Genomic DNA, 25,776 nt, shown 5'->3' with positions numbered 1-25,776 from the left:
GGACATAGGTTGGCCAGCTGGGGAGGGATTGAGGGAGGGCTCCAGGGCATGTCCGGCCCATCTCACTCAGTCCTGATTGGCCATATCCCAGCAGCAAGCTAACCTACTGGTTGGAGCATCTGCCCCATGGTAGTCAGAGGATGTCATAGCAAGTGGTTGAGCAGCCTTAGCATATCATTAGCATATTATGCTTTGAATGGTTGAACGGCAGACTGGCTGACCAGACACTTAGCATATTAGGCTTTTATTACATAGGATTACTTGCTAATGTATAGCTCCCATTTAATTCCCATTAGCATATTATGCTTTGAATCGTTGAACGGCAGACTGGCTGACCAGACACTTAGCATATTAGGCTTTTATTACATAGGATTACTTGCTAATGTATAGCTCCCATTTAATTCTATGTGCTTTGAGGGTATAATTATTACTACTATGCATGGGATTTTGCATGTACCAATTACTTTCACAACATTCTGCTAAGGTTCTTGATTTAAAAAGTTATTCATATTACTTCTTTATCCCCATTGTTTTCTCCTTACAATATACTGTCCAGGAACAAGTGATTAAAAAACACACAAGAATTTAGAGAACAGATGTTATTGTTGATTAGGAATTATCAATTATACTAGAGGCCCAGTGCACAAAAATTTGTGCACTCAGTGGGGGGGGGGGGAGAGGGGGGGACGGCCTTCAGCCCGGCCTGTGCCCTCTTGCAGTCTGGGACCCCTCAGGGGATGACCACTTGCTGGCTTAGGCCTGCTCCCCAGGTGATTGGGCCTAAGATGGGAATCAGACATCCCTCTGGCAGCCCGGCAGCCCTTGGGGGATGTCCACTTGCCAGCAGGGAGCAAGCCTAAACTGCAGTCGGACATCCTTAGTGCTGCTGAGGAGGCAGGAGAGGCTCCCACCACCACCACTGTACTGGCAGCCGTCAGCCTGGCTTGTGGCTAAGCAGAGCTCCCCCATGTGAGATTGCCCTGACCACCAGAGGGCAGCTCTTGCATTGAGCGTCTGCTCCCTGGTGGTCAGTGTGTGTCATAGTGACCAGTCATTCCCAGTCCTTCTGCTGTTAGGGTCAGTTTGCATATTACCCTTTTACTAGAGGCTTGGTACACGGGTGGGGGCCGGCTGGTTTGCCCTGAAGTGTGTCCCGGATCAGGGTGGGGGTCCTGCTTGGGTGCCTGGCCAGCCTGGATGAGGAGATGATGGCTGTTTGCAGCTGGTTACACCCCCTTCAGGGTGTGGGTCCCCACAGGGGTGCTTGGACAGTCTGGGTGAGGGGCTGAGGGCCGTTTTCAGGCTGGCGGGCGACTGAAGTTCCCAACCTCTCCTTTTTTTCTTTTCTTTTTTTATTCTGGGATTTATTTACCTTCTATGGCTGGCACTGGAGGTGAGAGCCCGCTCCAGCTTCGAGGCCAGCTGGCTGAAAGCAGGTATCTGGGTTTGTTTGGCTTCTATAATTGAAACACTGTTGCAGCTCCAGCTCTGAGGCTTAGCTGGCTGAAAGCAGGTATCTGGGGTTTGTTTAGCTTCAATAATTGCAACATTGTTTCTTAGAGTGCAGCTCAGAGGCCGGCAGCAGCAGGTGGGGAACGTTGGCTTCCTTCATCACTGGAGCAAGCAAGCCTCCTGTTCGCTTCAGCTGCCTGGCTGCCGGCCGCCATCTTGGTTGGCCGTTAATTTGCATATTGCCCTGATTAGCCAATGGGAAGCGTGTTGGAGGTACGGTTAATTACCCTATTTGTCTTTTCTTAGATTATTTGGTATGTCATCCTTCAGTCTTTCCCAGATATGTATTTCTTACTTGGGAGCTTAATATAACTTTGACTTTCAGTTCTGAGACATGGAACTGAATATCTTAAATATCTTAAAATAATGATATGGAATGGGTACTTTGCATTACTTTGTCCAATCAGCTCTTAAATGTCTTTTGCTTAACATGAAGAAGACAAATTACAACATAGAAATGCTCTGAAAGAAATGTGTGTGTTCATTTGAAAAGAACATACCGATTCTGCATTTAGTTAACATTAATTTTATAAAATACCTTGAAAGAACAGATAAAGTACTTGAGTTTACACAATAACCAGAATTGAAAAAGGATGAATAAAATATAAATTAATTGAACACATAATTATTTTGCCACATTAGACAAATTTTTTAAAAAGGCATTTAAAAAATAAAATAGTAATTGGGAAGAAAACCCTTCATTCTATTGCTTTTTCTGGAAACTTTTCCTAGAAGCACTAAAATTCCAGGTTAACAGGTAGTACCTGTATTGTTGAAAACATGCCATAATTTGCATCCAAATCTGTCAGCTTAAGAGAAATAATTAGAATTTTAAACAGAATTATAATTCAGTGCAAATTAAAGCTTTCAGTTGAAAATTGGGGAGGAATCATAATGTCCAAACTGTAGGAAATACTTCTGAAACTACAAAGGAAATTCACATTATGAAGAAATCATTGTGTTCTTGTGTGTGAAATGTTTAAAAATTGGCCCTTTGAAGTTGCAACTGGGAGTCTATATTAAGACTATTTGCAATGTGGCCAAGGTCATCTTTGTGGAAAGAAGCACTGCTCTGATTCAATTTCAGAAAATCTGGCCAGGATATGACAGACATTACGGGGAAACAAATTTTTGGAGATTAATATACTTGACTACCATTGAGGATAAATACTTTTACCCCTAGAACATGTTGGGTGATGGGGGAGAGCAGGTTAATGCTGTCCACGATTTCTTTTAAATATTAGGGATATTATAGCATACCAGCTAAAAAATGAATCATACTACCAAGTCTTGGAGAAATGTGAGGAATGCCTAACTTTTTGGATCACAGTAAAACCAAATTGGGATCATTATCAACCATTAATGGTCAATCACTTTATAATAAAAAATATTTGGGTTTAATTCTTTCCTCAAAAATTTTTCTTGGAGTTTGATAAGTCATAAGTAATAGGTAACAATGGGCTTTTCATGACAGTTTTTGATAGAAAGTTTTGTCTTTTCATTCCATTCTGTACAAGTTTTTGATTCATTCTTTTGAATGACAAACCAATGGTTGCTATTGAGTACAAGCTGTAGAGATTTTGGTGGAAGTTAGTAAAATAGGTTTTTAAAAAAATTTTCATCTAATTTACTATATTTCCATAAGTCTCTTCTTTTTTTTTTTAATTCTCACTTGAAATGTTCACATTATTCAGAAATTATTTGAGAATGTACTGTTTTCTAACATTTGTATTTTGTATCATTCCCTAATCTATGAAGACTGTCATAACAATGTTATCACAATAAAGTGGCAACTTTTAGATTTCAGACTATACCTATGATCAGCAAGTCATAAAGCCCCAAATACAGAGCTAGTCCCATGTGACATCCAAAACTGATGAAATAACTGAAAAACCATGATGACATAACATGGAGTTCATAAAGCAATGGAGAATTAGCCAATATAATTTTTAAAAGTGTAAGAAAACTGCAGTCATATACCAAACTCACAGGAAGAATATCTAAGGCAAATTAAAAATCCCCTTCCAGGGACATCAATCGGCTCAGAATCACCTGAAGAAATTAAAACACAAGCACGAACTATCCAAGGCGTGTGACTCCTCAAGGACCTCACATCAGGACAGTGAAACTGTCAGGTGAGGGCAGGTGTCACTTTGCAAGGAGCGCATCAGTTCCCCTCCAGGTCACTACACGTCTTAAACAGCATTACTTTCCATGGGACCTGCTAGATGGTTGGTTGTGTCCTTTCACGTCCCAAAGAGCGGCTCACCATCTGATGCATCTTTTTACATCGCATTGTGTGTCAAGTTACGGAGTGGGAGAAGCATGCACAATCCTGCAATTAGTCTGTATTTAGAACACCTTCTGTGGTTCAGATACTTTACACAGACTTGGTTTTGTCTCATTTCTCCACTAACTTGTCATTAGGAAAGAAAAAAAAAGCAGATTGCCTAAAAATTCTGAAGCTTTGATGGAAACCTTCTAGGCTTTGTCCATTAGAGAGACTTTTACCATCAAAAGCGCAGATAAAGAATCAAACTGAAATCAGCTTGCAACAGTTTGTGCTTTAAAAACAGTGCTGATCGCATCACAGATGCACAATAAATATTTGTAGCGTTATTAAAAGTATCAACACGGTTTCTGAAGAACCAACCTCCATATTGCAAAAAAAAAAAAAAAAAAAAGGCAAAACTATACATTTCTTTCACCTGACTGGATGGAGCATTGTGAAGCAATGAATGAATTTACAAATTTAATACGAATTGTAATTTGATTGCAAAGAGAAAATTACTAAGAATTTTGCAAACCCCCCCCCCCCAAAATACAAAATAAAACAAAAAATTTGCCACAGTAGCATTAGCACTTAACAGTGCATCAAAGATTTAATGTTTCCACTGCAAAATGAACTGGATCCTAAACCTGTTAGGTACCAGAGTGTAATCACTCAAATGAGAAATGACCTTGACTCTACTTGGCAGAGGTATGACCATAATTTTACCTGAAAGTCATGAGCGTATTTTGGGGAGACAGCATGCCTCGCAGTGATGCAGGCATACATATCAGGAGACATCATTATACAAGTTCTATACACATTGTCATGTGTGAGAGTATTTCCCCCACCTCTGCAGGTAGTTGCTTTCAAATAGTTCAGGTTTTTACAGTCGTGACACCCTTGGGATGACAAAGATGAAAATAAAGAAGATTAAGATCCCAAAACTTAGACTAAAAAGGGAAGCTCCTCTATGTTATATGAAAACACTTTATAAAAGGCAGTTCACTGGCAAAAAAAAAAAAATGCTTTATACATTCAGATTTTCCCCATCTCACAACAATGGTTTCCAAAAGAAGACTCAGTAGTGAAGGCCACACACTTTTTTTTTTTTTGCATTAGTTTGATATGTTGAAAATCAGAACCTTTAAAGCATCTTGCAAATGGGAGAGATGCAGTTGGTGGGGATGAGGTCTGAGGGGAGGAACCAAAGTGAATATGTGACTTAGTTGTTTGGTGTGGACAGCAAGGGAGTTGGTGGGAAATGTTACAGCAGACCTGACCGCTCAACAAAGGGTCCGTCAAGAACACAGTACAAGTATAAAAAAAACAAAACTAAAAACAAACTGCAACTTCGACAACTTGTAAACAAGGAAAAGCATTTCACAGATTCAAAGTTCAAGGGAAGTAAACGTCTTTAAATTATTTTTTTTGTCAGTTCAACCCTGATTTAAAAGTATGGCTAGCAAAAATAAAGAAGCCGCAGCTGTGGCCATCCTGAGCAAGCAGCTGTCTTCGGAGAAGCAGCTCTTCTAGGCCCTTCAAGAAGCCACGTGAAGAGGGACACCTTCTTTCTCCAATTCCACTGCACGTCTCTCCTTTCCATGCTCCTGGAATATGCACCAATTGCTTGACATGAGGATGGTGACAGTCCTGGCTGCTATAGGTTCAGACGTGGGGAGACTGGAGGGGGGAAGGCAAATTCCCGGAGGATGCTACGGGCCACTTCAACATTATTCTGCGCTATCTCTAAGGCTCTCTTCACCTCTTCAAATGCATAACCCTCTCCCATTAGTTTTGCAATTTTTGCATCGACATTTTCCAATGCTGCCTCGGGCCCGTGGGGTTTTCTGTGGTGGATTTCTGGTGCAGTCCTTCGGGGTCGTGGTTTAGGAGGTCTGGCTGGTGCTTGTGAACCATCTGTGTAGATTTTAAAGAGAAGCATCATTTAGATAATGAGATAAAAGGAAAGACATAAACATTAGTATGATCTCATTTTATATGAAAATCTGTTTTTCATTTTCTCTACAACTAAACTTTTTTTTCTTTTTATACGCTACTAGAGGCCTGGTGCATGGATTCGTGCACTGATGGCATCCCTTGGCCTGGCCTGCACCCTCGTGCAATCTGGGATGCCTTGGGGCATGACAGAGAACTGGTTTTGGCCCAGTCCCCACAGGCCAGGCCGAGGGACCCCATCGGTGCACGAATCCATGCACCGGGCCTCTAGTATCCATATAAGATCTTTGGTTAATCTCTTCCCGCCCTCCCCCCGCCCCCTTCCCTCTGAGATTCATCACTCTATTTTTCATTTCCATGCCTTTGGTTTCCACTCCTGCCTTGAGCGTCTGTCCCATGGTGGTCAATGCATGTCACAGCTACCAGCTGGTCGGCTAGTTGCTTAGGCTTTTATTTATTTACATATATATATATACATACACACACACACATACACACACACACACATACATACACACACTAGAGGGGGCCTGGTGCACGAATTCGTGCACCAGTGGGGTCCCTTGGCTTGGACTGCGGGATTGATCTGAAACCGGCTCTCCGACATCCCCTGAGGGGTCCCAGATTACTAGAGGGTGCTGGCCAGGCTGAGGGACCCCACTGGTGCACGATTGGGGCCAGGGAGGGACGCTAGAGGTTGGCCAGCCCTGGAGAGACCATGGGAGGGCTCCAGCGCATATCTCGCCTGTCCCGATCAGCCGGACCCCGACAGCAAGCTAACCTACTGGTCAGAGCATCTGGTGGTCAGTGTACGTCATAGCGACTGGTCAACTGTTTGTCCCCTGGTGGTCAGTGCACGCCATAGCGAGTGGTTGAGTGGCCTTAGCATATCATTAGTATATTATGCTTTGATTGGTTGAACAGATGACCAGACGATTGGACACTTAGCATATTAGGCTCTTATTATATAGGATAGATTGTAGGGTAGGTTACATTGTCCCTATTTTTAACACAAATTTATTTCCAATTCCACATATTATTCTTCAAGCTTTACAAAGTAAGAGATATAGACGGAAAAACCCTGCCTGAAAAAGATAGGCTTTTACTCTGGCAACATAGCGCATCCTTATTTACTAGATGGAGGAAGTGTCTACTAGATGGAAGTCTGTTACAAGCTCACAAACATTCCTTGCAGAACACCCGACCTGGCCCTCCATCCCACCCATGTCACAGCAGCACTGCTCTGAGAAACATGTTTGTACTGTCTTTGCCTGTCTGATTTTTCAAGTTAATAATGCTATAAAGTGATGCCTTACTGATCCCAGGTGGAGGGGTGGAAATAAAAAGAAAATGTAGATGCCTTGAGTCTACTGCTAGTTAATAGGTTGAACAGAAGTACTTTGCTCAAATACTTTATCCAGATTCCAATATAGGAAGTTTTGCTTGAGAAAAAGCAAAGCCGGACAAAATATTAGCAAGGGCCAGTTGGGTTCCAGATCAGTCCCCTGATGATAATAGTTTCTCTCAGTTAAACTAAATGACATTGGTGCCTACAAGTGGAGAGTAATTTTAGTAAGAAAAAAGAAAATTACAGGCCACCACCCCATACACATCACCAGGGCATGGGCTGGCAACTTGAGAGGGCTGTATACTCTTTCATGGATTTCCATGTATCTATATTTGGTACTTTAATTGAGATGCCTACGATTTTAAAAATATTACAATAAAAATTGTCAAATTTACGCCATAAAACACTATGTAGACATCAATGTTTATTTACCTTTTTTCTTCTTAGAGCATACACAAATGCCAAGTGATAAATTCAAGAACACGGTTAAGTAAACGAGGATGGTGAGGCTAGGACCCCTATGCCTCTTGCCGCCTGCCTCCATCTTATCCCCTCCCAGTCTCTGCTGCCTTGCCACATTTCCCAGTGCTTCAGGAGATACTGTAAGTAGATATTTTCAATAATAAAATCTAAATCATAAAATATTATCTAATACCTTATTTCATATTTTTCTAAGTATGATATTTTTATATGAGAAGATAACTTGCAAAAAACATCATCCCATTCACAGTTCTAGCAATCCTATATAATAAAAGACTAATATGCTAAGTGTCTGGTCATCCGTTCAACCAATCAAAGCGTAATATGCTAAGGATATGCTAAAGCCACTCAACCGCTCGCTATGACATGCACTGACCACTAGGGGGCAAACAGTTGACCGGTTGACCAGTTGCTATGATGTGCACTGACCAACAATGGTAGGTTAGCTTTGACTGGTAGGTTAGCTTTGCTGCTGGGGTCCGGTTGACCAGGACTGAGAAAGATGGGCTGGGCATGCCCTGGAGCCCTCCAGTGGTCCCTCCCTGGCTGGCCAACCTTCTGCATCCCTTTCCTGCCCCGATAATGCACCCGTGTGGTCCCTCGGCCTGGTGTGTGCCCTCTTGCAACCCAGGACCCCGTGGGGGATGTTGGAGAGCTGGTTTCGGCCTGATCCCGCAGGCCAGGTCGAGGGCCCCCACTGGTGCATGAATTCGTGTACTGCGCCTCTTAGTATCTATATAACATACATAAAAGCATCCAAGATGAAAATATTTGGTTCCATACCAAACTGGATAATAGTCTTGTTTTTAATTTTTTTCTTTCTTATAAGATAATGCTTTGTTTGAAAAAATATTACAGTGGTAGGTAAAGCTTATTAAATTCTGTTCATATAAAAGAACACATTATATTTTGGTTCTTGCTAAGTCTGTATTGTTTCTTGCTGTAACTAAATATCTCAAATATTTATGGTTTGCTAAATTGCATTGTTTACTGTGTTTTGAGGTTCCATTTATTTTTCTATTAAGTATTTCCATTATGTTATGCAGACATGAACAATAAATTATACTTTGCTTCTAATCATTTCCAAAAAAACTATTAGAAATTCTAACAAGCCTTCCTTTAATCAATTACCACAGAATTTATACATTGAAATCTCTGTTCTGATTTAACTGAAAAAAGTACCTAGACATAAATCAAGTCTAAATTCCTTGTATTCTTCTGATAATTTTCTAAGATTTTTTTCTACAATTGTTATTGTGTTTCTGTCCAAAATACTAAGAAGGGCACACGAATGTCAAACACCTGTGGAAAGAACAGCTATGTGTATGTACTGCTAAAGTAGTGCAGGAAGGCAGCCACAGTCGCATCAAATAGGGTAACTGGCAGTGAAGTCTTACGATTTAGAGCTTTTAGATTTAATAAACGTATGCATCTTTAATCGTGGTAGATGGCACCTATTAAAAATCCCCAGGAAACCTATCCACTCTGTGAGGCTGCTCTAATGAATACTGGCCAAATGCAATGAAATTCCGATGACTAATTCTATTTAAGAGAAAACTATTCTTTGCTTGTAAAAATAAGCAGTAAGCATAATTTAGGAAACCTAAGTTAGCAAGGAAAAAACACTTGCACATACTACAATTAAATTAAATCTCTAGTTAGAGTAGTGAAGGTCTCTCATTCTCGAATTGGTATTTTATTTTTGCACACAAACTATATTGGAAATATCATCTAGAGAAAATGATTTAAACCCGTTCTGGAATGAGTCCTGACAGATTTTGAAGACATTTTAATAAAAATAAAACCTTATTGAAGCAAATATTTTTTCAATACATGGATTTCCCTTTTAAATCCAAAACTCATAGATCCCAGCCCTCATTGGCCTAACTCAAAATCTATTTTCCCCAGACTGTGCTGATAACTCTTCAGAATCTTACAAGTGCCCAGAGGTTGAACTGTGTCATGTATTAGAGCCTACAAATGGAAAAATGGAATCTTTGTTGCAAATTTTTACCACCTGTTGTTATTTATTACCAAAGATATACTAGATATACTACATATTTATGAATTTCTACTTGACATTGAATATTTTATTCAATTTTGAATATCATAGTTATTTTGTTTGGCTGTTTTGGTTATATGCATCTCAGTATGGCCCCTAAGATACTGAGTAACTCTGATTTAAGCAATTTACTTTTACAATTCTCATTCTCCAAATCTATGCCTGTGTCTCCATTTTTAGAGTTATTACTTGTCCCTTCCCAGTCAGGTATAATGTGAATTAATTAATGTAATGTTTGGTGTATGTGCTGAGGAGATGATTTAAAAAAAGGACGATGAGTTCACATTTACAGTGATCGCTGCTACACTGAAAACAGCAATTAATATTATTAAGAGGAATGTCAGAGGTGTGGAAGAGGATAAAAACATGCCATTTTTTGTGAGTGCACACTTCTGTAGAAAGCTTTTAAGCAAGATCTTAAGCAAAATATCCTACAACCTGAATAGGGAAAGCTGTTTTTTAAAAAAGAGGCAGACCATTTCCATGCTGATTAGAACAAATTACTTAAATGAATCTCTCTTTTGACACATTTCTTCCCAAAGGTCATAAACAGCCTCCACTGTACCCACTTGTTCTTTTGCACAGTGTCTAATGGTAGGAGACAGCAGGTCCTTATTCGCTTTAGAGTGTGTGGGTAGGAGAAGGAAGCAATGACACAGAAGAGAAAGCTATCTCACAGTTCCCTGAGTTATGATAGTGTAGTTTTGGAGTACATGGCCTGATGGAATTTTACCAACTCCATGGGAATTTCTGTACCTGAATAAAGATCATCCTTAAAAACAGTTATTGAAAGGGCATGTGTTTACTCTAGAGCTGTTGTCCATGCTCAGAGTACTTTTAACTCCTATGAGCAATAGCAACATCAAAATAAGTGCAAGAATATGTGGATATAAATAGTACATTTTCCTGGAGCACCAGTAAAACTGGATGTGAGATTGTTAATAGTTTTTAATCCTGAAATGAATACAGGTGTACCAATAAGTAAAATGCAAAATTTACATATATTTTTTAGATTAAACTGACTGAAGCCATTTCCTGCATGTGATTGTCCACTTTTAGTTAGAGCCTTATTGCCTGTGTTGTTCAGAGTTAACTATTTGGTGTGGAGAAAGATTTCAGAAGCAATAATTTAAGGGTAAATCTTGATTTAATTTTCATTTTCTGAATCTATTAAAGAGCGGAGAGTCATAAAGTCATGGATAGCATGGGAATTAACCTGATGACAACACGATTAGAAGAATCCTTTGAATGAGTACTGTGCATCATGCATTTTAAATGAGGGCACTAGCAACCCCTACAGGGCAAAAATTGATCCTTGAGGGACAATCATAGTTCCTTTGGGTTGTGGCCCTCTGAAGAGCCACAGTACATAAAAATATGCAGTATATCTAGTATATCTGTGGTAATAAACTTTCATTTTTGCAGAGTGGGGCAGGATTGAGGAGTAAAAAGGCCTTTAAGTAGACTATGATAAAAAAGAAAAGGGCCCTAGCCAGTTTGGCTCAGTGGATAGAGTGTCGGCCTGCAGACTGAAGGGTCCCAGGTTCAATTCCAGTCAAGGGCACATGCCCAGATTGTAGGCTCGATTCCCAGTAGGGGGTGTGCAAGAGGCAGCCGATCCATGATTCTCTCTCATCATTGATGTATCTATCTCTCTCTCCCTTCCTCTCTGAAATCAATTAAAAAAAAATAGGTGAGGGACTCTGTTGTATGTCAACATCTACAGGAGTGAATACCAACTATTTCATCACAAGAGGTCCTTATTTATTTATTTATTTTTTCAGTATTTAAACTTTGGTGTTTTTGTGGGTTTTTTTTTTTTTAGTCCATATTTTGAAAGATGTGTTTAATAAGCAAATGTCATAATCAATGAGTACATTTTCCTACTTTCTATTTCTTTTATATTAAGTCTTATTTAACAATAACTACAACACCAAGTTTCTGTATTTTAAACAAAAGAAGAGGTACTTAATGTGTTAGTTTTCTTGCATATAAAGTTAGAATTTCTGTAGACTTTTAAAATATTAAGTAGTGTTTGACAATACATAAAATAATGGATTATCATACCATAATTTAAAATGACATTTTGAAAGTTTAATTATATGGTAAGATACATATGATACTATGTTAAATGGAGTTGAGATAGAATTGACATATTAAGTATGATTTCAACTATGTGAGCATCTGCATAAAAAAAGTTAGGAAGAAATACTCTAAAATGGCAATAATGTTCATTATTGATGACAGGATTACAGGTGACTTATTTTTCTTGTTGCTTTTAAATTCTATTCTATTTTGTACATGTCTATATTTAGAATACTTAGCATAACATTTGGCCCATAGTATGCACTTAACAAATTTTAAAATGATTGTTTTGTGCAATCTGAGACAATCTCTAAAGCTTATTCAGTAGTTCAGTGACAACACTTGGGATGGACATCAAGACTCAAACTACTGATTTCTCAACTGTATCTGAGGATTAAATGACAAAAATAATATAAATTTAACTGATTAAGGCATAATTGAAATCTGAAACTCATCAATACCATATACTGTAATAGACAATTATGATATTAAGGTTATAACATACCATTTTTAATGGTTATTAAAGAGCATTAGATTTGTAAGGAAAAAAAAAACTTCAGGTATTCCAACTGTGTAAACTATAACAGTTTTATTATCCTTGTTGAAACACAAAACAAAATCTTCAATAATTTATCTTAAAACATCACTAATGACAACACACAATTCCAACCCTTTGTGAAGTGACGCCATGATTTCTAATTGAAATTTTAATGGAGATAACTATAGAATATTTGGTCTTAATATAAAATTTATTCAATACTCAATTATTTTTCCTTTAAACAATCAAAGGAAATGTAGTATTGGAATTAACTGCTTTATAATGAGACCTTATTTTGTCTGTATATTTGGCAATAAGATCTTTTAGCAGTTACAAATAGATTCAATATAAGTTATGTGCTGAAATTATTGCATTATTTTCAAGTGTTGCCTTGAACTGTTAAGAATATGAAAAATCTCCACAGCTAATGCTGCATTTCCTCAGCATGACTGTGTTGTTCTACTACAAGATAGATTCCCTGGATTTTTCAAGAACGGTATTCAAACTGTAGCGAATTTTATAACAAAAAAAGCAAAACTGTAAAATTTGTGAAAACTCAAATATAGGTAGTAATAGGCATGAACCCCACATGAATAATATATCCATGTGAAGAAATAAGCAGGTTATTAGCAAAAAATAGGTGCCTCATATACAGGTATATATAAATTTAACAAGCTGGTTAAATCCAGTTACTTCTGATTAACTATCATTAAATATCAATTGTTACATCTAAAATACATCCTCCCCCCACAATTATTATAACTGTCTTAAACATTTGGAAGGCTCTTTGTATATGCAGACATATATATATATATATATATATATATATATATGAGCCCCTGGCTGCCGGCACCGGTTTTCCTCTGGCACCAGGGACCCAGGCCTTCTCTCTGGCCGGAGCTGCTCTCAAGCCTTTGCTGCCCCGGCTGGAGCCTCCTTCAGTCTTCGCTCCACTGCTTCGCGCCTACGTATGCAAATTAACTGCCATCTTTGTTGGCAGTTAATTTGCATATCTCACTGATTAGCCAATGGGAGGCGTAGTGAAGGTACAGTGGGGCCTTGACTTACGAGTTTAATTCGTTCCGAGACCAAGCTCATTAAGGAGCTCATTAACTCAAATTACTCTGTCAACTCAATGCAAAAAATAGGCCAAGAGACAGCTGGTATCTCAAAAAACTTGTTAGTTGGGACACTCGTAAGTCAAGGCCCCACTGTACGGTCAATTACCATGTTTATCTATTATTAGATAGGATACACACACACACACATATACACATCCTTTTTTAATGAAATTATATTTTCGAATTCTTTAGAAAGTGTCTTTACATAGAAATTTTACACATAAATAAGTCACTACTAGTCATTTAGATCACCATAAAGACCAGAGAAATTGAATTTATAAGGTGTAGCAATTACATCAGAATCCTCAACGGTCATCTTAAAAAGGCCTTAATAAAAGCATATTACATATTAGAATCCTAAAGGCACATAGCATCCAGCCTCAAGTTTGTTTTTTTAAAAAAATATATTTTATTGATTTTTTACAGAGAGGAAGGGAGAGTGATAGAGAGTTAGAAACATTGATGGGAGAGAAACATCAATCAGCTGCCTCCTGCACATCTCCCACTGGGGATGTGCCCGCAACCAAGGCACATACATGCCCCTGACCGGAATCAAACCTGGGACCCTTCAGTCCGCAGGCTGATGCTCTATCCACTGAGACAAACCAGTTAGGGCCAGTCTCAAGTTTTTGACAGAAAGACCTAGGACAGAGGCAAGCCCAGTCCCTCTGCTGGTGTGAAATTAACAAGTGGACATCTTGGTAGCTCTGTGAACTACAGGAGAGCAAGTATCTTATTGGAAAAAGTATCTTATTTTCTAAGGTTTGACCTTGTTTGTAAAGAGTTCAGGGAGTAGGTTGAAATATTTGATGTCACAGCTAGTGGAAGCTCTCAAAGTAATAACCAGTCCTATTTTATCACGCAGGTAAAAGCTGGTTCAGGCTTCTGGTAAATGCCTATTTGGGGACATTTCAAAAAGGTTTGTGACTCAAGGTGTATCCTTAAAATTTCTAGGGTAATCAGAATTCCTACCATTTGAAATCATACAGGTGAATGATGTTCCTCTGGGCTCTACAACACCCGCATATTATGGAACAAACTGTAAAGAAGCTGTGAAAATAGAGCATTTGGCCACAACTCTCCCCATAACTTGAGTATATGTTTCTTCTAATTCAGAGTTGGTGGTATTCTAAATCAGTCACGGTACTCTCCTCAAACTTATACTTTTTACATCATTTCCTTATGGGACTTGATTCCTTCATTTACATAGAAGCTGCCTGGTATTGTCTACCCTTCTTCTTGACTTTTCACACTTGTTCACTGATCTGAAAATCTACCCTTTCGATTGGAATTACAGTGCTTCATTGGCTACCCCATGGATATATCTAAAATCTTGGAAAGACTAGAAGTAAACTGGTAAGAGCATGGACCAAAATTTGAAAAGACTAATAAAATTTCCTATGTTCTCCTGAGTTTTATTCAGGTATTAAGACTTATAGGAGAATTTCAGCATCTCCCATGCATGTTATCAAGTATGTAAGAACTGGCTTGATAATTCTCAAATCAGCCATTACTAATTTTGATTCAGAAGTTACAGAATATATGGCTATCACTAATAACAAACCTTCTGTGAACTGAGGTTTGAGATTAAGAACAAAAATCTAGTAAGAAAAATGTTTACAATTATGAGATAAAAATATTGTCCAAATTGCTAAAAAAAAAAAAAAAAGTATGGGTTATGAGTATGGCTTGTGTTTTCTAAAATAGTATATCCTTCCACTTAATGGCTGGTAGTGGAGCACTGACTGGTAGCTGTAAAAATTAAGAGTTTGGTGCTAATATTAATTTTAAAGAGATTTCTTCCTTTAATGGAGAAATGAGAGAATGTTGCATTATAATGTATATAGAAATTTTCCCTTTTCTGATATCTGGTAAGGCAGAACAAAAATTAGAGGATGAATAGATACGCATCAGAGAACACATTTTACTGACTAATCAAAGATAACAGAACAGCGATTTTTCTTTTCTATGAAGTAATTTTGTAGGCAATCCTCTCATTATACAAGCTTTATAAGTAACTTGCAAAGGTAATAAAAATACTTTCTTAGGCTGGCAGTGCTCGCTGAACTATATAATGAATAAAAAGGTAAGGTACTCCAAAGAGCACTGAATAAACAGAAGGTATTATTACTATTATTAGCCAACTCACCTGAAGAGGACGGAAGCTGATCGTAATCCTGGGATGTTCTGTTGGATTTGACATTTTCACCTGGCAATCTCCTAGCAGGAGGCAAAGGAACTTGACCACTTGCTGGGTCAAAAAAGGGATCTTAAAAATTAAAGATAATTTTCAAAATTAGAATGTCTCTGCTGGTTGATTGAAGAAAAAATTCTAGAGATTCTAGTTTTTGAAAATAAATTACAAAACTAATTTCATGACTGGTAATAACAATTTTTAATCTGCTAGCATATTTTCTTTCTACTTGTCAATGAAATGGTTTCCCATTTATTCCTAGATTATAAAGATTACCAATTTATATTTTCAGATATTAATTGTAAAATTATTGATGCAGCTGTTCCTAATTTTTATTTTCTGTTCCAATCTTTCGTGTACAACGAATAAATTACAGAAACTGTTGTAATAGAGCAAAATTCAAAATCCCTTTTTTTTTTAACTATCTGAAATCAGTTAATCACTCTTAGTAGGCAATTTGTTAAATGGACATTACATTTGTGATTTGTGAGGATTAAATGAATTTATGAATGTGAAATCCCCTGTACACATATGGTGCTTTTAAAAATAACATTACAGTAGGCATCCTATGTTAAAAATCATTGTTGTTAATTGGCTCACTGAATAGTGAATTTAATTGTTAAAAGTTGTGATTTTTTTTTTTTTTTCTACTTTGGCAGTCAGAGAAGGGGCATCTGAAATAGTGAAAAATATATATTTGTAGACAAATTAAAATTTACTATTTCTAGTGATATTTATTAACTGGAACTAAAGGCAGAAAGAGATTTTGTCAATGCTACTATATCAAAGGTTAGGCGCATAAACTTAACTGGTTTACAATTAGTAGTTCCTGGGTTTAAAGCCATAGAACTGATTGTTTTGGGTCACTGATAATTTATTTAGCCACCACTTCCATCACGGGCTCCTCTGTTTTCCTCTCTCAATCTTACTCACTTTTACATCTGCCAGATCTCCAAAGATGCTACCACAGTTCTTGGAGGTCAGGGACCTTATCGTATTCATCCTGTTTGAATTTTCTCTCCTAACACAAACACAGTACCAAGAACAGTGCCTAGCAAATAGCCTGGACTTCAAAAATATTTAATTTTAACTACAAAAGGTAAACGCAGACAGATTGATTTTTCAGAAATTCAAAATCAAACCCATGAATTTCACTGACAAATCCATGAAATTTGAATTGCTGACAAGTCTAAAATTATAAATATTAAAGACCTAATTATATTTCATTGTTTTAACTTCCATTTGAGATTTCATTAAGAATATGTAAGAGTTTGGTTACTTAAGAAGGTAATTCATGCTGATTTATACCAATTTTTGACTAGATAAGTAAGGCAGGACTTTAAGTCACTGATTATTTTCCCTGTTTGCGTACAGTAATTATCCCCAGCTTTACTGGAGACTTTTGGCCTCAGCAAGGCTACTTAAGTTGCTTCCATTAATTTCAAGATTAAAATGAGTCTTAGATTTGGAGCTTTCAATATTTGAAGAGTCAGTGGTTCAGCCTCAATTTTGCTGAAAAGTTTTAAGAAGATAAATCAAATTCTATGCAACAAATGTTAAATGTTAATCTTGATAAGAAAAAGTAACCAAAGGGACCAAATATAGTAATTTCTGAACAAACTTAGAAATTTCTCAAGGATTTAGATTCATTCAATAAACTTTACTTTAAGTTGTGCAATCTAAAACATCACTGATGTAATAGGTTAGAGGAAAGATTATCTTTTGCAATACTTATACTCTTTTTATTTCCTTAGGGGTAATTTATGGGTTTGTCAGATATGCTGTTTTCAATCATCTGTTTATTTAAAGCTAAACATTAGATTCTGAATACATAGTGTCATAAATAGACTACAAAATATACAGTTATGATGTTGTTCTGTTAAACTATTTCACTTAAAAAGTCACTAGATACATGGATAATACCATAAATAATATATCGTTTAGTCTGAATCGCAGCCATGTTCTGTCATGCTTTTATAGCAAGTTGTGAAGTTAGTACTGGTGCTTCAATGGAAAAAGATACACAGTTACTACAGAGATACATAATTAACTGTCTCTCGATAAGGACAAATTGAAAAGCAATAAAGTTAAAAAAAAATAACTCTTCAAAAACTAATTTCAGTAACATTTTATATCCACACTTAGGGTTAAAACATACAAACTGAAAATACCACAGCTAATGTACCATTATCCTATATAATAAAGAGCTAATATGCAAATGGACGTACACTCTCACACCATCATGCCATAATGGCTCAGACACTCAATACTGGGGAGAGCGGAATGGGGACCAGCCAGGCACAAATGAGCTTGTGAGAGAGGAATGGGGACCAGCCAGGCTGCAGCCCGGGAGAGGGACAAGCCGCCTGCCCCATGGTTCCGGTTACCAGCGGCTGCATCTGAACCTGTGGTCCAGGAGAGGGACAAGCTGTCTGCACCGTACTTCAGGGCGCCAACGGCTGTGCCAGCACCTGTGGCCCAGGAGAGAGACAAGCCGCCTGCACCCCAGTCCCAGGCACCTGCGGCCTGGGCAAAGCCACCTGCCAATGGCCCCCGGTGGCTGCGGCTGGCCAGAGGAGGGAATCCTGGGTCCCAGGTGCAGGGCGAGGCAGAGGTGGTTAGGGACGATCAGGCAGGCAGAGGTAGTTAGGGGTGATCAGGCAGGCAGGCAGGTGAGCGGTTAGGAGCCAGTGGTCCCAGATTGCGAGAGGCAGTTGGACAACCCCCGAGGGGTCCTGGATTGGAGAGGGTGCAGGCCTAGCTGAGGGACCTTCCCACCCCGTGCATAAATTGCATGCACTGGGCCTCTAGTCTATACATATAAAACTCTAATATGCAAATAGACTGAAGGGCGGAACAACCGGTCACTATGACGTGCGCTGACCACCAGGGGGGCGTGCATGGAACATGGCAGAATGGTGGATCAGGTGAGTGGGAGTGCCAGACCAAGGCAGGGTGCTGGTTGTTGTCATTGGGGCGAGCCTCTAGTGGTTACTGAAAATACTTTGCTCCCATGTGCCACAGTCCCACCCAGCACTCGCACCCACTGCCAGCACCATCAGCGAGTGTGAGTGGTGGCTGCTGGCCCCAATCGTCCCTCAGGGCTTCTGCACCTCCACCTGTTCTTGAGGGGCAATCAGGGCTGTTAGCCGCCACTGGCACCCACTGACGGCACTGGCCCTGCTTGTATCTGTTGCTGGTGCCAGCCCTAATCGCTCCCTGCCATCAGCTTGTGGTGGGAGTAGTGGCTGCGGGAGTGGGGATGCCAGCGGACAGGAGACTGGGGGCTGTGGCGGGAGGGGCCGGGCAGGGGCGCAGAGGATGGGCTGGGACCCGCCCCTGTGCCCACTGCAGCCTCGAGGCCCACAGTTCCTTTCAAGATGCATGAATTCATGCACTGGGTCCCTAGTATAGTAATAAATATTTGAGAAATGAGAATAAACATGATGGGATTAATCTATTTTGAAAAGCAAAATACTACTGCCTGTGATTTACAGTAGGTAATGCTAAATTTAAAATTTAATACTTATTTAAAGATTATTTAAAAAAAAAACTAAGGGAAGACTAGAAGGAAAAGGTTTGCTAATTATAAAATAAATGGGAAAGACTTTTGGTAAAGATGGCAGAGTAGGCAAACACTGCTCAACTCCTCCCACAACCACATCAAATTCACAAATAAATTAAACAACAACCATCACTGAGAACCACCTGAAATCTAGCTGAACAGAAGTCCTATAACTAAGGATATAAAGGAGCCATGTAGAGCCTGGTAGGCAAGGTGGAGATATGAAACAGGCAGATCCCACACCCATGCTGTGGCAATTAAGAATCAGGAGGCATATCTCAGCTGCAGAGGTGTCCCCTAAGGAGCAAGGGGTCTCAGTCCCACCCTGAGCTCCCCAAACCAGCACTCCAGTGCCAGGAAGAGGAGTCTTGATAACATCTGGCTATAAAAACCATGAAGGACTGCATCTGAGTGAGAGGGAAGGCTGCTGGAGAAGTTGGTGCTGCAGGTCTTAAAGGGCACAAACTCACTTACAAACTCACTCACTCTGGGCTCCTGTCCAGAGGCAGCATCTCAAAACCTGCCAGGGACATATGGGGAGAAACTGAACTGACTGGGTAGGGCTGGATGGGCAGGGGTCGAGACAGCTCTCTCCAGGGTTGGAAGTGCTGGCAGGTGCCATTGTATTTTTGTTGAGGGCTCCCCCTACCCAGCCATTCTGGCCCAAGTGGGTGCTAAATCTGGGATCTCTATTAACCTGGCTAATACTCTATGCCCCACCCTGATTATTCCCTGAGATCTCACCCTACCAGCATGTCTGGTTGAACCTTTTCCAGTGGATCCTCCATGCAAGCAGCCTGCCTCAGCTCGTCTGCAGACTTTCCTAAAACCTCCCAAAGGTCCACAAAGCCGAAGAAAGCAGTAAATATCTGGCCTTTGTGTGTTTTTCTACACTAAGATAGGCATGATCAGTGATCAATCTCAACTTAGCAATGTAACTCCCATTAGGTAGCCCCAGGTCTGACATAAGCAGTGGCCAGTCTTGGCTTGGAATGTAGCCTCAAACATGGCACAAGTGGCAGATGGCCTCAACCCACATCCTGGCACCCACCAAGGCGTTCCCAGCCCAACACCAATGGCTGCCAGCCTTGGTTTGTAAAATAGCCTCTCTCAGGAACCTCCAAGTTCAGCACAAGTGGAAACCAACCACAGATGTTTTGTAGCTCTTACCAGATAACCCCAAGCCAGGAACAAGCAGTAGATGAGCCTGACCTGCACTATAGCCCTACCCAAGAGGCTCCAGAACAGTACACACCTGGTGCCAGTATCAGAGCCCCACCAACTAGCTTTACAAATGACAAACCCGAAGGGCAGACGTGGCTGGCATTAGAGTCCCAACGAAGAGACCCCTAATCTGTGGAGTCAACCCTTACAAAACAGCTTGTCCTCTATAGTCACAGCCAGCTCTCAGACCCAGTCAGCCTGAAGGTCAAACCTACCCACTGACATGAAAACAATAATCAAGCCCTGGTCGGTGGCTCAGTTGGTTGGAGCGCTGTCATCCCATATAGCAAAAAGGTTGTGGGTTCAGGGCATGTACTGAAGGCAACTGATTGATGTTTAACTCTTACAGCGATGCTTCTCTTTTTTTCTCTTGATGTTTCTTTCTCACATCGATGTTTCTCTCACTCCTTTCCTCTCTCTAAAAAAACCAATAAAATCATATCCTCAGGTGAGGATTAAAATAAACTAAAACAAAAAAACAAACAGTAATCAAGGCTCAACTGCAGTAGGAAGGTACACACAACACACACAAGGGGCATCTCTGGAGCAATCCGCTCAGATGACCAGGGAGACTGCACCACTGGGTCCCACAGGACAGCTACATTAGGCCACACTCAAAGACTGGGTGATGAAGCAGATCTCCCTAATACATAGAAACAAACACAGGGAGTCAGCCAAAATGAGGACTCAAAGAAACATGTCTCAAAAGAACTAGAAAATGAACTAAATGAAATGGAGGCAAGCAATCTACCAGATGCAGAGTTCAAAACACATTATAAGGATGCTCAATAAATGTAGGTGAAGAGTAGATGAACTCAGTAAGAACATTAACAGTGAGGTAGGAAAGGTAAAAATGGGATAGAAAACAACAACAAAAAGAGTCAGAAATGAAGAATGCAATAACTGAAATGAAATTAGCTGGAATCAACAATAGATCAGATGAAGCAGAGGATCAAGTCTGCCATCTGGAAGACAAGGGAGTTAAAAATACCCAATTAGAACAGCATAAAGAAAAAAGAATTTTAAAAAAGGAGGATAGTTTAAGCGACCTCTGGGACAACATCAGTTGTTACAACATTAGTTGTAACAACATTTGCATCGAAGGTACTAAAAGAGAAAGAACAAGGGATTTAATACTATTTGAAGAAATAACAACCAAATCTTCCCTAATCTAACAATGGAAACAGACATACAAGTATAGAGAGCCCCAAACAGATGAACCCAAAGAGGCCCACACTAAGACACATAATTAAAATCTCAAAGGTTAAAGATACAGAGAAAATCTTAAGCTGTTAGTTATGTAAAGGGAGCTCTATTAGGCAATCAGGTGTTTTTTTTCAACAGAAACTTTGCAGGCCAGAAGGGAATGGCATGAAATATTCAAAATGATGAAAAGCAAAGATCTACAAACAAGACTGCTCTACCCAGCAAAGCTTTCATTTAGAATCAAAGGGGCAATAAAGAGTTCCCCAGACAAGAAAAAACTAAAGGAGTTCATCTCCACTAACTCAGTATTACAAGAAATGTTAAGTGACTTCTTTAATTTGAAAGAAAAGATAAAAAATACGAATAAGAAAGTACAGGAAAGAAAAAAGGATCTTACTGACAAAGGCAAACATCTAGGAAAAGCTGTGGATCATCCAACTACAAAGCTTGTACAAGCATTAACCCTTTGTACTCCATAAGCATCTATAGATGCAATTCAATTCAAAATATCGTGGCATGTGGGGATGGTTTCCATTTTGGATGCGTGGCAGTTAACTGGTGAAAGACAAAAGTAAAAAGATTATGTGTTATTAAAACAATAAATTAAGGGATACACACAAACACATGCACAAAAGAAGTACAAAATATAAGTATACTATGAGCCCAGCACATGATACGAAATCACGTGGTGCGGCCCACCCACCTGCAGGCCTGCCTTGACACCAGAACCTGTCCACGCAGAGCTCCAGAATGCCTGGCCCAGCCCCCAAACCCTCTGGCTTTCTCTGGCCGCTTCAAGCCCTGCTGTCAGTCCCTTGAGTTGCCTCAGGCTGGTCCTGCCTTCTCTGGGCGCCTCCCCACTTTCGCCCCATCTCCAGAGTAACATGGCAGCTCCGCCCGGTCATGGCGCCAGAGGAGAGTGTGGAAGACTCCCTCCTGCTGTGCTATGCTCCTTCCCATGGCAGGTGGGCTGCACGGCACTCAGAGTGTGAGCGGTGGGTGGCGAAGGACTGGTGGGGGGCACTAAGGGCTGTCACCCTTGCCCACCCCGGCACGGGATGGTCCCGCCTCCTCCAGGCACCTCCCCACTTCCGCCCCGTCTCCAGAGCAATGCCTCCGCTAATATGCTAATGACCTGGTCATTACCATTATGGCGTATTGACCATTAGCACATTAGCTCTTTATTAATATTGACTAGAGGCCCGATGCACAAAAATCTGTGCACTCGGGGGGGAGGGGGGGCCTCTCAGCCCGGCCTGTGCCCTCTCACAGTCTGGGACCCCTCGGGAGATAACGCCATGCTGGCTTAGGCCTGCTCCTGGGTGGCAGAGGGCAGACCCAATCCCTAGGTGCAGCCCCTGGTCGGGCTCAGAGCAGGGCCGATTGGGGAGTTGGGGTGCCGCCCCCTGTCATGCACAGAGCAGGGCGGATTGGGAGGTTGCGATGCCACCCCCAGTCACACTCAGGGTAGGGCCGATTGGGGGTTGGGGCACCGCCCCCTGTCACACTCAAGGCAGGGTCGATGGGGAGGTTGCGGCGCCACCCCCTGTCACGCACAGAGCAGGGCCTATCCGGGGGTTGGGGCGCTGCCCCCTGTCATGCACAGAGCAGAGCCCATCAGGGGGTTGAGGAGCTCCCCCCTGTCACTCAGAGAGTAGGGCCGATAGAGGAGTTGGGGCACCCCCCACCCCCGTCACACAAAGAGCAGGGCGGGTCAGGGGGTTGGGGCGCTGCCCTCTATCACCCACAGAGCAGGGCCGATCAGGGGGTTGGGGCGCCACCTCTCTCACACTCAGGGCAGGGCTGATGGGGAGGTTATGGCTCTACCCTGTCACACACAGAGCAGGGCCCGTGGGGGGGTGGCGCCACACCGTGTCACACATAGAGCAGGGCTGATCAGGGGGTTGGGGCGCCGCACCCTGTCACACACACAGCCGCAGGGCGATCAGAGGTTGGGGAGCTCCACTGTATCAGGCACAGAGCAGGGCTGATCAGGAGGTTGGGGCGCCTTCCCCTGTCACGAACAGAGCAGGGCAGATAGGGAGGTTGTGGCCCCACCCCCTGTCACACACAGAGCTGCAGGGCGATCAGGGGGTTTGGACCCTGCCCACTGTCACGCTGATCCTGGTGCCGGGAGGCCTCTTGGCTCCGCTGATCCCGGTGCTAGGAGGCATATTACCCTTTTACTATATAGGATAGAGGCTTGGTGCATGGGTGGAGCTGGCTGGTTTGCCCTGAAGGGTGTTCTGGATCAGGGTGGGGGTCCCCACTGGGGTGCCTGGCCAGCCTGGGTGAGGGGATGATGGCTGTTTGCAGCTGGTCACACACCCTTCAGGGTTGGGGTCCCCACTGGGGTGCCTGGCCAGCCCTCGTGAGGGGCTGAGGGCTGTTTGCAGCTGGTCACATACCCTTCAGGGTTGGGGTCCCCAGTGGGGTGCCTGGACAGCCCTCGTGAGGGGCTGAGGGCTGTTTGCAGCTGGTCACACACCCTTCATGGTGGGGGTCCCCACTGGGGTGCCTGGCCAGTCTGAGTGAGGGGCTGAGGGCTGTTTTCAGGCTGGCGGGTGATGGAAGCTCCCAACCGCTCCTATTTTTCTTTTTTTTAATTCTGGACCAGCTTTAGCTCTGAGGCTCCAGCTCTTAGGCCTCCGCTGCTGAAAGTAGGTAATCGAAACAATGTATAACTCTAGCTCTGACTCCAGCTCTGAGATCCCAGCTCGCTGAAAGCTGGTTTCTGGGTTTTTTTTTAGCTTCTATATTTGTTAAAATGTTTCAAACTGCAGGCTCAGAGGCCGGCAAGGCAGGCGGGGAACGTTGGAATCCTCCATCACTGAAGCAAGCAAGCCTCATGTTAGTTTCAAGCTGCCTGGCTGCCGGCTGCCATCTTGGCTGACAGTTAATTTGCATATCTCCCTGATTAGCCAATGGGAAGGATAGCGGTCGTACACCAATTACCATGTTTCTCTTTTATTAGATTAGATAGGGATGAGTAAAAATGATAGTGATTTTAGAATGCATTCAAGTTAAGGCAATCATAAATTTAAAATAAACTGCTATGAACAGCTTGTATATATGAAGCACACAGTAACCACAAACCAAAAATCAATGAGATATACAAGAAATAAAGAAAAAGAATCCAAATACAACACTACAGAAAGTCATCAACATACGAGAAAAGAAGAGCAAGAAAATAAGAAAAGAACAGAGAAAACTACAAAAACAACAGAAAATAATAAAGTAAAAGTATCTAAATAACTATCCATAATTAATTTAAATATAAGTGGATTAAATGCTCCAATCAAAAGACCTAGCATGGGTGAATGGATAAATGGCTAATATAACAAGAACCATACATATATTGCCTAAAAGGGACCCACTTCAGATTGAAAGACACAAACAGACTAAAAGTAAAGGGATGGAAAGAGATATTTCATTCAATTGGGCACAAAACAAAGCTGGGGTAGCAATAATTATATAAAATAAACTTTAAAACAAGTGCTGTAATGAGGGAAAAAAATAACATTCCATGATAAAGAGATCAATTCAACAAGAAAGTATAACTCTTGTGACCATCTACACATGTAACACAGTTGCATCTAAATATATTAAGTAAATATCCTATATAATAAGGGAGGTAATATGCAAATTGACCCTCACACCTTCACAAGATGGCTGCCTAAGACCAGGCCGGCAGGGGGGTTAGTGAGGGATGACCAAACGACTGAACAAGCAGGCTGCATGGGGTGACCCGGCCGGTGGGGGGGCCGTGAGGTGCAACCAGTTCAGTAGGGGGGACAGTTGGGGGTGACCAGGCTGGCAGGGGGGGCAGTAAGGGGTGACCAGGCCAGCGCGGGGGTGGGGGGGCAGTTGGGAGCGATCAGGCCAACAGGGAGGGGGGAGTTAGGGGTTACCAGGCTGGCGGGGGGGCAGTTAGGGGCGATCAGTCCGGCAGGTGAGGGCAGTAAGGGGTGACCAGGCAGGCAGGCAGGTGAATGATTAGGAGCCAGCGGTCCAGGATTGTGAGAGGGTGCATGCTGGGTTCAGCGAACCTCTCCCCACCTTGCACAAATTTCGTGCACTAGACCTCTAGTAAAGGACATAAAGGAAGAGATCAACAGTAATATAGTAATAATAAAGGACTTTAAAATCCCATTGATATCAATGGATAGATCATTCAGCCAGAAAATCTACAAGGAAACAGTTGCTTTAAATG

The 25,776-nt window shown here is 41.4% G+C and overlaps 1 protein-coding gene across 9 annotated transcripts in view; it reads right to left on the bottom strand.

Moving 5' to 3' along the window:
- Positions 1-1,970: 1,970 nt before the first annotated feature.
- CBLB (Cbl proto-oncogene B) overlaps positions 1,971-25,776 on the bottom strand; it is a 247,443-nt gene continuing 223,637 nt past the window's right edge. For 8 of the 9 annotated variants that reach the window (XM_059687925.1, XM_059687931.1, XM_059687927.1 and 5 more), the window contains 2 exons: positions 15,524-15,643; positions 1,971-5,701 (listed from right to left, as the gene is read on the bottom strand). In XM_059687925.1, coding sequence (XP_059543908.1) covers positions 5,442-5,701; positions 15,524-15,643 — 380 coding nt within the window. In that variant the 3' untranslated portion in view covers positions 1,971-5,441. Of the gene's footprint in view, positions 5,702-15,523; positions 15,644-21,992; positions 22,119-25,776 lie in introns of those variants that run through there. The other variant, XM_059687932.1, reaches the window with a different exon arrangement.

The sequence above is a fragment of the Myotis daubentonii genome, chromosome 3 (assembly GCF_963259705.1).
Source record: "Myotis daubentonii chromosome 3, mMyoDau2.1, whole genome shotgun sequence".
Lineage (NCBI taxonomy): Eukaryota > Metazoa > Chordata > Mammalia > Chiroptera > Vespertilionidae > Myotis > Myotis daubentonii.
The sequence above is the reverse complement of the archived record's forward strand: the minus strand, read 5'-3'. Positions and strand labels throughout refer to the sequence as shown.